The sequence below is a fragment of the Theobroma umbraticum genome, unplaced genomic scaffold (genome assembly GCF_002168275.2).
Source record: "Theobroma umbraticum cultivar Fairchild unplaced genomic scaffold, ASM216827v3 scaffold_81.0, whole genome shotgun sequence".
NCBI lineage: Eukaryota > Viridiplantae > Streptophyta > Magnoliopsida > Malvales > Malvaceae > Theobroma > Theobroma umbraticum.
The window spans coordinates 1,435,622-1,448,470 of NW_018397268.1; the positions used below are offsets into that span (position 1 = coordinate 1,435,622).

General features: G+C 29.9%; 1 protein-coding gene across 1 annotated transcript; it reads right to left on the reverse strand.

The window, feature by feature from the left end:
- Positions 1-7,280: 7,280 nt before the first annotated feature.
- On the reverse strand, positions 7,281-8,991 carry LOC110425082 (putative E3 ubiquitin-protein ligase RHC2A). The gene has a single exon (XM_021439874.1). It carries the CDS (start codon positions 8,846-8,848, stop codon positions 7,691-7,693), a length of 1,158 nt encoding a protein of 385 aa, XP_021295549.1. The 5' UTR covers positions 8,849-8,991; the 3' UTR covers positions 7,281-7,690.
- Positions 8,992-12,849: the final 3,858 nt, after the last annotated feature.

A 12,849-nucleotide genomic window follows, 5' to 3' on the forward strand; every position in this document is an offset into this window, starting at 1 on the left:
AATTGTGAGTAATTAAAATTACTAAATATTAAAATTTATTTGAATTTTTAAGAACAAATCCAATTAATTGGGGTAATTAAATTATTAATTGTCTTTTCTTTTTAATTTCCTGTAAAAATAAAAAAACCTAAAGGTTGTTGCTTATTGTTGGGACTTTGAAGTAAAGTTTGGGTGAAGTAATATTTACTTCCAAATTTTGGTTTTTGAGAAATTCAACTTATATCATATGTTCGGATCAAAAAAATAAAAAATTATTATTGTTAATTTGTATTTATAAATAGTTATTAATCGAATTGGTCAGGTTATGTAAAAGAAGCTCGTAAATTATATTTTCATTTGTAAGTTCAAAACCAGAGATATTTAAGTGAAAATTTTAAATTAATTTTATTTACTAGTAGAGTTGACTTGATAATGTAATTAAAAAGTTTTATGATAATAAATAATAAATTATTTATAGTAGAAGTGGGTTAGATTGTGCATGGAGACAAGGTTTTATTATTATTATTATTATTATTTATCTTAATGAACCGACATGCCCTTTTTGAAAGTGTTGTGTAGAAGGTGCAACTGGGGACAAAAAGTTGGTAAATTTTTATAGAAACCGAGGAAGAAGAACCAACCTCTAATTTAAGTCCTTGACTTTCGGTTTTTGGATTCTTTTAATTAATAGAAAAATGGGTAATTAATTTTGATAATGACACTTAATTAAAGAAAGGGTTGAAATAAATTATGTTCGGCGGACTTTGGTCTTGGGGGGTGAAGAACAGCTAAATGAGAGGGTTTTAATTAGTCAATCAATCAGACCTTTGAATTTTATTTTTTTTTAGATTTAGTTGAATTATATGATTAAAACCAAAATAGATTCAATCTCAATTATTGTTTGTGCAATTATCAAACGATTGATCGACTTATATTATATGTTTTAATATATAAGATTGTACGTATGGATAGATTACGATCATAATTAAATAATTTTTAATATATATGATATAAGTATTATATATTGATAAAATAATATTAAGGAATGAATCCAATAAAGGGTTGGTCTTAAATCTTCCTTCTTGTTTTTTCGTTTTTTTGATTATAAGTTTGATGTCTCGCATTTAGGTTTAAAAGTTTGGTAAACTTATTCAAGTTTAATTTCTCGTACCAATCGAGTTCCATAGATCATGGCATGAAAGATTGAACTGCTCTGGTACAAAATTTATAGTGAATTTAATGCCTTTGAAAAATGTCACAACAAAAGCATACAATTTTTCTTGGAGACACATTAAATTGGGTTTCTTCTTCTTTTTTTCCTACACTATTTGGTAATGGCGAATTTGACTCATTTTTAGCCAAAGCATCTCCATTTTTAATATCAAAATCTACTTTGTTACGAGATTAAATTTTCAATCCAAAATATATATTTATTGTTTGATAATGGCAAATTTAATCCATATTGATCAAAATGTACTTTTGTCACGAGTTCACATTCTCGATTCAAAAGACGTACATATTATAATTACTTATAAATTCAAGTCCCATCTTACTGATATAAGAATTTCTGGAAGAACATTAAAGTCAGAAATTATACATTAATTTCAAGTGCTGGCAAACATATAAATCTTTCACTATCTATCTTGCTTCCAATATTTATGGGAAAATTAGTCTTTCAACAGTTATGATACACGTTTTCTCCATAAAAAGACATAATTTTTGATGACACGTAACTAGTATATACACCTATACATGTATAGATGTTTCATTATCTTTCCCTTCTCCATCTTTTCAAATCCATCCATTTTCACCTACTCATAGCCAATTATTCATTAGTTGTTGATAGCTAGATTAAGATGGTGACTGCCTTTCATAATCATCGCCAATGAAACAGTTGCCTTCTTTTCTTTTTTCCCAATTAACGGGTGTTTATAAATATTGATAAAAAAATAGTTAAAATATTATTTTAGAAAAAAAATTGTATTAAATGCATTAACTTTACGAAATTCAAGAAGAGACTACACATTAATTTTAAATTTCGGATCTTAAAAATTCTCTTTACTTTTTAAACTTTACCAAAGGTCGAAGAGGTTAAAAAAGGTAAAAATTAATTTAATCGTTCTCTACCTTAATTCCCGTCTTATTAATATCTTATTTAGTCCTAAAATTCAAAAAAAATTAAAACTTAAATTGATTGTACAAGTGTAGATATATATATATATATATATATATGTATGCCAATGGGACAAATATCTTTGTGCATCCAATCATTAGACTAAGAAGAATTATGTGATTATTCTTTCAAAAATAAAAAAAAATATTTTAAATAAAAAAAACCTAACAAAATAAATGGTTTTTCAATCCTTGGATGCAGGCATTATATATGGTATTGCTTACACAATGGGCAAAAGGGTAGGGAGAAGTCAAACAAAAGAAAACAAAAGAATTGGGTGAGCTTTCATAATCGAAGAGTCACCAAGCAAAGGATAGAATTAAGCAAAACCAAGAAAAGGATAGAAGAAGATAAAGGTTCATGTAAAGTGTGATTTGAATTTGATTCTTTATAAGCCAAAGAAAAATCCCAATATCAAAAAATTGACCCCCCCTCCCCCCCGCTATCATTTTCATTTCTTCTAATCAATAGAGTTGTTAGTATAGGGGAGACATAAGGCCCATGGGTTTTGATTATCAATCCCCTTCGAACTTTTTAATTATTATTATTATTATTATTATTGATTAAATCATAGAAATTAGGTATAATACTTTTCAATTAAGTTTCTAATTTTTCTTTAGAGCAAGGAGAAGATGGTACATGATGGTTCTTAGTGAAAATGTACAGACAAGGGATGTGTGATGGGTATATGTAGGCCTTTTGGCTGCAAAAAGTCTTCTACTAATCAAGGCTAAAGACTTTAAGCAGCATTATGTACCCAAGTCATTTCACTTAATCAATATCAGTTTGTCTTTTAAAAAAAAAATTTAAAATTTTTATTTTGGGTCAAGAATACATTTATGATTAATTATCATTAATTAAAATAAAACTTATTATTTATACTCACATGATGTCAATGTGGAGTGTGAAAGTATCACGTGATTATGACATCATATTACATTGTCATCATTATGACATATAAGTATGCACATGATATAAAATGTATATCAAATAATATTTTGGTTAATAATAATTAGTCAATTATTAATCGTAAAGATTTATTTGACTCAAAAAAATATAATAAAAAATAAAAAAATTATTTAAATATTTTTGAATAATTTATTTTTTTTAATATTATGTCTAAGAATTAAGATTATTCAATCCAACATTACCATGTTAATTATTTAATCCATGTCGACCTTTTGACATTAGATTCTAGACCATGATGGTCCATTTGATTTCTTTCTTTCATCCTTTTCAACCACAAAAAAAGGCTCCATTAGCTTATATTTTTCACAATTTTTAATAAATTATTCTCTTTGTTTGTCTCTAAATTTGAGCTAGAAATTGTCTTGAATTGCTCCATTATTTTCTTTGCATATACTATACAATTAATCAAGCTTTTGCATACACTAAACAATTTTCTTTGCATGGCTAATATTTTGTATTAAGAGTTCTGTCCATTTAAGGAATAAATTTAGTTATCTTTTTTTTTATATAATTTGATTATATGCTTGTATCTTTGCAATATGTCAACATTTTGTATTTATTCAATGCCAAGCATTGACAATAATAGAGATTGAATTACTATTAACCTTGTAATCATCTTTAAGACTTTTTCTTCATTGATGTATCATAAATGGGTTAATTAAGCAACATCAATCATTATCATATATATGCATTTCATTGCTTGATTCTTATCGAGTTTAAATAATTGACGTTATCCGGATAATATTATTAAATAGAATTCGAACTTAACTCTTTTTAATTAAATATATGTATATTTTATTATTGAATTAAATACATGCATCAAAGGAGACAAAGAAAAAGAGGGGAAAATCCACCTCCTTTGTGGACCTATTACCTATAGTAGTGAATTATATAATCTAAACCTATGTGCTTATCCCTTTTGGACCAACTCTTCCAACCTTAATTATTTATAAGCTTTTTTCTATATCCTAAACTCAGGGTTACCTTAATATATGCATGTGATGTGGTGGAACTTTGTAAGCCAGCTTGGTCTAAGTATTGAAATGATGGGGCATAATTAAAGTTAAAGGGTAGGTCTTGAATCAAATTTAGACCCACAAAGCTTGCTAGGTGGTGGGTATTAACTATAGATTGCAAATTAGATTGCATAAAAATTAACAAAGACTTTTGTTTTTGTTTTCCTTTTATGTATCGAAATGAAAGGGTATTAATTGCAGTTTGGGTAACATTTCATATTTGTAATTAATGACCAATGATTAATCTAAATTAAAATTAAAAGCTCACCTCAAAGTATATTAATATATATATAGCTAATTAATGACATCAAAATGGATATGATATGTGTATGATAGAAAGAAAGAATATTATTTGTCAATTTTGGCTTTTTATAGCCTTTACAAGGTGCAAATTTGATCATCCTTGAGTTGGAATAAGTGCATTGTCTTTATTATTGGATTGATTCTTCAAGTGGATGTCCTTTCTAACTTGTAGTTTTCCATTCTTTAGTGTTTTTTTTTTTTAAATTTATTTCATTGTTGCCTCCCTATACCCAAAAGAATAAAGTTCCAAAGCAACCAAACTTCAAGCAATAATTGTTCTTTTCATGCAATTTGAGAAAAATGATTGAAGTGAAAGAAACCCAATTTTTTTTTACCCAATTCTTTTTAATTTTTGGACAGATAAATTTCATTTAAGCCTCATGTCTTTGTTGAAATGAGAATAAATTAGAGACTATTTTGTTTTTTAGAAAACGAAAACACTTTGATTTAAATTTAAGATTATTACGTAAATTGCATCTAATTCTTAATGGTTTGAGTGTCCTTAGTTCACATTGCATTTCTCGTGTTTAATATATTTATAAAAATCATTAAAAAAAAGAAACCTTCGAATGTACAATCTACTTGGAGATGTTTTCTCGAAAGACAAAATTGAAAAGACTTGGAAGTTTGATAGTGGGAGAGATGGAAAATTTAACGAGGACCATTTTGGAAATTTGGCATGCTTAACAAATGACAATCTCACAAAGTTGAGTTACTTTTTCTCATTTTCTCCATGACAAGAGTGTTGCTTTACTATTTGATTATGACTTCTCAAAATGTATGTGCATGCTTCCAACATTATATTGGTCATTTGATCATATAAACAAATACATATTCTGATATTCAAGGTGTTCTTTAGGTTTCAATCAACTAGGCTATGAATGGATGGAATTGGGTTTGCTCAATTTGGGCTATTTTGAAGCTGATATGGGCCTTTAAACCCCATTCTTTTTGGGCCAAGAGAGGGGTTTCCTCAGGTTGAAGTGAACAACTAATCCCAAATTGGAGAAGAGGAAAAGGCAATCAGTGAACAAAAGGATCCCTTGTGCCAGAAGGATGAAAATTGAGACTTAATATGAAGGTCAAGCTTTTGAAATTTGAGGGAAAAATTTATAAAAAGAGAGAAAAATCAAGGGATGGGGATCCCTTGTCTTATATATGTAGCCCCTTGGAAACTTAAGCATTGAATGGAGTCTTTACAAATTTTGAATCTCTGACCAAAAAGTGCAGATATATTTGAAAAGTCAGCAAGACCCATAATGAAAGAGAGTAATCTGATTGTCTAATACAAATTTATTTCTTCCCTTGACTTTTGTAGTTCGTTGGCATTGAGTTGTTTCTGTGCAGGATTTCCAAAACTACACAGTTGCCCGGGATACTTTCCTTGCACACCTTGGTGCGACCCTATGGGGATCTGTGAGACACATCATATCTCCTTCAGTTGCTGATGGTGCTTTCCATTATTATGAGAAGATTTCGTACCAATTGTTTTTCATGGAAGCAAAAAATTTGACTAGCAAAACTATTACCATCACTTAAGCATCAAAGAAGAAGGAAAAAAAAAAACAAACAAACCAAACCTGCCCACACATCCATCACGCTGCATGGATCACTATCATCCAGCAACAAAGAAAATTTAGCCTTTTTTTTTCCTTGGTGGGTGACAGCTGCCAATCCATTCTCATACCCTTAAAATATCTGCCTGTAGCTCGAGAAAATACAGTTATAAAATTTTATTCTGTTTAAGCTGCTGATCATTTATTGTACCAAATCCTATTCCATATTAATTCAAGGATATTGTGGCTTATATTAGTGCATATTCAGAACAAAGTGTTTAAAAAGGTCGGAGGAAGGTGTTTTCAGAAAGTTTATCATGGTTGGCAAACAGCAGCAAGGATGCAAACTGAGGAAGTACTTGGTACATCTTATCCATGTGCAATAATTCAACTTTCATGCTTCCCAATGAATTGTTTCTTTTGACCGTAATGTCAACTTGTCATTACTCTTAGAAAAGATAATACAATAGCTAGAATCAAGTTATGCACTGACATTACAGTTAAGCCATGACTGACTATATGACCCTGATTGATTCTCTGGTCTCACTCAGATCTTATACGGCTTTGCAAATTGTTCTACTAATACTAATACTTTAGGAGCCCCCACAGATACAGCAATACCTCATAATTGATCAGAATTTCCAATTGTTGGGGCAAAGCTCATCAAACACTAGCTTATCCCACTGCCTATCTAATGCAGTGATGGAAGCCAAACCCAAATCTAAATCAGGTAGACCAAAAACCAGCTCATTTCAATCACAGCATTAATCACAAAACAAATTATAATCCAAAGGTTTGTTGGATGACAGGATTCTAGATTTCTTTTCTGCATCATCTATTCAGCTATCAACTCAGTTTCATTTTTTGGTCCAAAGACTGATTCAACCATATTCAATTAATAATCATTCAAACTTAATAAATTTTCGGTAGTACTAGAGATAAAAAGGTATATATCACATGATTTCCCACCAATTGCTTCATTGCACTTAAACAGCATTTCCTCCCCACAGCTGACATATTTTTAACACCTCAAGGCATAACATTGAAGAACTAGGAAGTCATTGATGTTCTGCAACCCCAAACTCAAAGGCACTGGCAAAAACTAATGAAAAGTGGAGTCCAAAAAACACAATTTTAAACACAAAGACTAGCTAGATTTAACACAGTTCATAATGAATTAAGGATTGGGTCCTTGCATCGCCCCCTCAAGAACACCAAAAGCAGCTCAGAAAGGATTCAAGAATCAAGACATTTGCTAGGAACATTCAAACTAAAAGAACCAAATTATGTAACACAGAGTTATTCATTCATATTCCAAACAAAATTTTATGCTAATTTCTTGCCAAAAAGAATCAAAGACAGCAAACTACATATTACAAATAATGAAGGAAAAAAAAAAAAACAGCGCAAAACTAAAAATTAAACAAAGTACAGAGGCACCGACGTACAATGAGCCGTGTACCTTCTAGCTCTCTATCTAGCACATTTTTTCCCTTCAAAGCCTCTGGCTTCAAGCTTCCGTCTCCTTCTTTGCTTTTTCCCTTCAATTATATCAAAGTCTGAACCTTTCTCTTCAATTCACAAAACCATCAATTCTTGACAAAATATTGTGAATTGGAAAACACCCCATCTCATAATTTTTCTTAATATTTACAATGATTTGAGGATCTCACAATCTTTGGGCTTCAAAATATTTACCATCTTCTTCTTCCACTATCAACTTCCACAGCCCAACCTCTTCTTCTCCTTGAAGAAGCAGTAAAGAGCAAAAGAGATCTACTACTTCTACTTATCCTTGAATCCAACCGAGCAGAACTTGAACCACCAAAACACCCAAACAAATTTCCCAAAAGCCTTCCAAAAAACCCTCCTCTTTCCCTCCCTCTACTCCCTCTGCTCCCCCACGAAACCCTCCGCGGCAACCCTCCACCGCTAAAACCACCATCCATTTCCGTATAAACAACCGGAAACTCTCTATTCTCCCCTGCTCCTCCTCTTCTTCCCCCTGAAAACCTCCCCACAGCGAACCCTCCGCCCGGTAACCTCCAAATAGTCAATCCCACCGGAACCTCCTCGGACGAATTTAAATTCGCGCCACCGCTTTCGCTCCCTTCTTCGCCGACTGCGGCGGGCAACTCATGCCGGCAAACGGGGCATGAATTTCGTAACTGAAGCCAAGGGAGTATGCAGTTAGAATGGTATAAGTGATTGCAAGGCATGTTTAGAACTTTGGTTCCCAACTCGAATTGCTCTTTGCAAACTGCGCAGTATAATTCGTTGCAAACATGGGTTTCGTCTATCTCCACCGTTGGCATTGCTTCTACCGCCGCTTTAGACGCTGGCGGTTGCTCGTAACGGCCGACGTTTTGGATTTCCATTTGTGATAACTGCTCAATCAATCGGTCAAACCCCGAACCTAGCAGAAATTCCGACATACTCGGGGGTAACGGCCGAAGACCTGACCCCCCTCCGTCGTCATAGTAAAGCTCAAACCCTCTCCCGTTGTGTTCAACATTTGAATTTTCCCCGGAGGCGGAGGATGTGGCGGTAGAGGCTCCACCTCGTAAGACGATGACGGGATTGAAAGGTGACCGATCGCCCCCGTTACGACGGCTACGGCGGAGGATGGTGCTGGTGGTAGGACTAGTGTTAGTGTACATCGAGGCTGCTGGGAACCTGTGGCTGCCAAAGCGACGGGAACCGGCCTGGACCGTACGCGCTGTGTGAGACGGGTTTTCGATCTCTTCTACGAATCCACCGTCGCAGCCGGGGCAACTGATCGGATCTTGGTTAAAAATCCGGACGAATCGGTTGCATCGGTAACACCAATACGACGAGGTCGTCGTCGCCATTCGTCAATTCAGATCTAAGACACAAAACAAAAGAAATTATAAAAGGAGGAAAAAAAGAAAACTATTTTTCGAAATGAGTGAACATTTTCTCTCTTTTCCGCTGCTTGGTACCGGAAACAAATGAGAGAAGAAAAAGTTTGATAAACTGTAAGAGAAAAGAATAATTTATTTTTATATATAAAGGTTAGATTAACAGGAAAGCCGCGTTAGCGTGGTGGCTACGCTGTAATTTGCACACGTGGATTGTTTCCATTGGATAGTTTAAAACGATGTTTAAAAACTACGTGGATTAAGCTTATAATGGGGGATTAGTGAAGTTAATTACCTGGCGGGTGGGGTTTTAACAGCGTACATATTGTTGGGTTTAACTTTTTACTGCGATAAGAAAAATGGAAGTTAATTTGTTGTGACAAATTTATTTGGTTCAGGTTTTTTTAAGGTTAAATTAAAAAAAAAGGAAACAACTGTAGGTTTTGATTTCTTTTTATTTTAAAGAAAATTAATATAATTTAACGGTAAAATTAATGTTAATATAAAAAATTTATTGATACATGACACATAATTATAATTCGAACATGTTATTTTAATAATTTTATTATTTTACAATTAAATTTTAAAACTAAAATTTGGTTAAAATAGATAAATAATTAAAACATAACATCAATTATAAATTAGAATTATCCATTTTTACAAAAAGAGAAAATTATTTTACAATTTCAATTTTTGCATCATTTTTATTTTTTACAAAATTATTATAAATTTATTAACATATAAATAGTTATTTATATAAAAGTAAAGTAGAATAATATATCGTTTTATTTAAAAATGTATTATGTATAATCCTTAATTGTTTAAAGTGTTGGAATTTTTTGTGCAATCAATTGGTGAATATTTAAGTTTAAATTTTAGCTTTAGAATTCAACTACCCAACAATTTTGTACCGTTAACCAAATTTAAAATTTGATAAATAGGAAAGCACCAAACGTATTTAATTAAATTTAAAATACCACAATTAATGAGTTATTAAAGCAACAGCCATTTTGAATTTTGAATCAAAGGATTGTAACTTATATAGTTGAAGTCAATTAATAATATAATTAATTCATATACTTCACAATTTAAATCACAACAAAAACATTATTTTAAACTTTAATATAATCATATATTTCATGAATAAAAATCTGTTGTCTCAATTTAATATCTTATTTTGTGTTTATTTTTGTAATTTTACATCATATATCTATTAAATTTCTCATATTAACATTATTCATACGGTTAAGTGTTAGGGTTAAGAGTTTCGGTTGTTTATTCTATCTAATCCTTTCATTTCAAAGGAAGAATGATAATTCATATTTATTTTCTTAAACTTAAGTGTAATTACTTTTTTATTAAAATTCTTAATTCAAACAAAATTGTCTTGTTGATGTTAAAAATTTTGGGTATATAAATTCTTTAATTTTAAAATTCAAAAAAGATTTATTGTATCTTATCGAGATTTATTAAGAGAAATTATTAATAAAATTTGAATATTACTTATTATTGAAATGAAAATTTTTTTAATTAAATCAACCCATAGATTGAAAATTATTTTTTTCTTTAGAAATATAATTAAATTATTTATTAAAAAGAAAAAGAAATACAAGAAAGGAAAGGAAAAGAAAAAGAAAAGACAGAAAGGGCGAAGAATATTCCAAAAGCATGGGGCACCATGTATGGTCGAGTGGTTGACACGCGCGCTGATTGATATCCTTGATATTCCCATCAAACACGAAACGTGGCACGCGTTTCGAAATCCGAGTCATGATACATGAACAATGTGGCCCACGTCTTTATCGAACACGTCATCAACTTTCTAAATTTCGCATGCTTTCGTGTCTTCTTCCTCTTGTCCCTTTTAAGGCTGTGTTTGGTCGTGTTTCCGGAAATTTAACTTCATAGGCCGTCAAATCAATCAAAAACCAAGTTAATTTATTTTAGTAGTAATATTTAATTAATAAAATCCTATATTTTATTATATTATAATTCGAATTTAGAATTTTTATTTGGGAGCAATCATACAATATAATTTTGATTCCTTATGTTATTTATTAGTGAATATATAAATGCAAGTTTATAATTAAAATAAAATATTTTTTGCAGGCACATGATTTTTTAGTATATTTTGCTTATAGTTTTTGTTTATTGTGATTATGGACGTGTGGAGTAATGCATATGCTTGTAGACAACTTGGTTATTATAATTTTTAAATTTTTAATTATCTGTTGAAATAATTGTGTTTTTTATTAAAAGTTATTAATATAATCCAAAAGGGTATAATCAAACCGACCATTATGTCATATATTTCAATATTTTAAAAGATTTGGAGCTTTAATTCGACTCTCAAAACAATCTAAACCCACAACCAATAAATTAAGATGCTATGTGATCAAAATATCGTCACTGAATTGATTCAATTATTAAAGCAAATAAATAATTATAGAAGAAGAATTCCTTTTATTTTGAAAAAAAAAAATCATGACACTATTCATGAATTCAAGCTTTTGAATTATTTAAAAAAATTAAATAATATTTTTTATATTTAATTAAATTTTTATATTTTTATTTTTTATCAAATAAGATTTTATCATTAATAATTAATTAATTATTATTTATTAAAATATTATTTATTATTTTATATTTATATGATGTTAACATAAAATCGTTATAAAAAGTAAAATATAACACGTTATCATGTTTTATGTCATAATAACATATTATATTATCATACGATATGATATGTTAATATGTCACGTCAGTATTATGTGACATAAAATAACTAATAACGTTTTGACTAAACAAGAATTAGTGAATCGTTAGTTATAAAAGTTTATTAAGTTTAAAATAAAAATATAAAAATTTATTTGAATGTAATAAAAGAATCAAGACTTATTTAAATTTTTGTAAATAATTCAATTTTTTTATATCATGTTTTTATTTTTTAATTATAAATACAGTTTTTACTATTACTTACCTTCTATGATCTCCTTATCTAACTTACATATCACTTATTAGTGATATCACGTATAACAATATATTTTCAGATTTAAATTCGAATTTTGAAGAAGCCAAATATAGGGTGATCTTATTTTTATGTATCATTCATATTTATTTATATACGAATTACGTCTACTTAATCACAATTGCTAAAATTCACATTAAGAAAAGACGAAATATGCATAGAAATAAAATCAATTTAAAGTTTACAATACTTTGCCTAATCTTGAATCTAATCAAATATTCCAATCGTGAAATTGATTCAAGCATCCATTAATTTGAGTAGTTTGACCGTCAATTTACACTGTATATATGGTTGATGAACCACCCAATAAAAGTCAAAGCAATTTCTGAAACAGAAAATGATATCATTACAATGACTTGTCAACGTTGGTTGAATGACTAAAGTTTTTGTAATCTTTTTGAACAGATCCTTCCATGGAAAGAAAATATTTTTGTTTTGAAATATAAAAAATAACACATTTCGATTCGATATGAATACGTCATTTAATCTTTAAAGATTTAAAATAAATGTCGTAGTCGTGAATTTAAAATTAATGTCAATAAAAGATTATCAAGATGATTTAAAGTTAAATTTCTTTATATCAGTGGAGACAACCGGACGGACTTATTAATTAGTCAATTCATGTAAAATAAAACTAAGTAATGGTTTTGAATGATACATGGAGAAAAAAGTTTGAATGAAAAGACACATTACACATCACATGGAACAAATTGCTATAGACTTTGGAAAATGTTGTAGTGCCCACCACTCGTTTACAAAGACTTTTTCTCTCTTATTCATTTACAAAAGAAAATGAGAGTTTGACCATGGATGTGATTCCTTAACACAATCCCAAACTCTTTGAAACTTCGAGTGAACTACTTTTCAAAGGTTTTCTTGTAAACCCTTTATTCAAGGTTTCTTAGCCAAAAAGGCAATAAAGAGAAAACCCTTTTTTATTTTT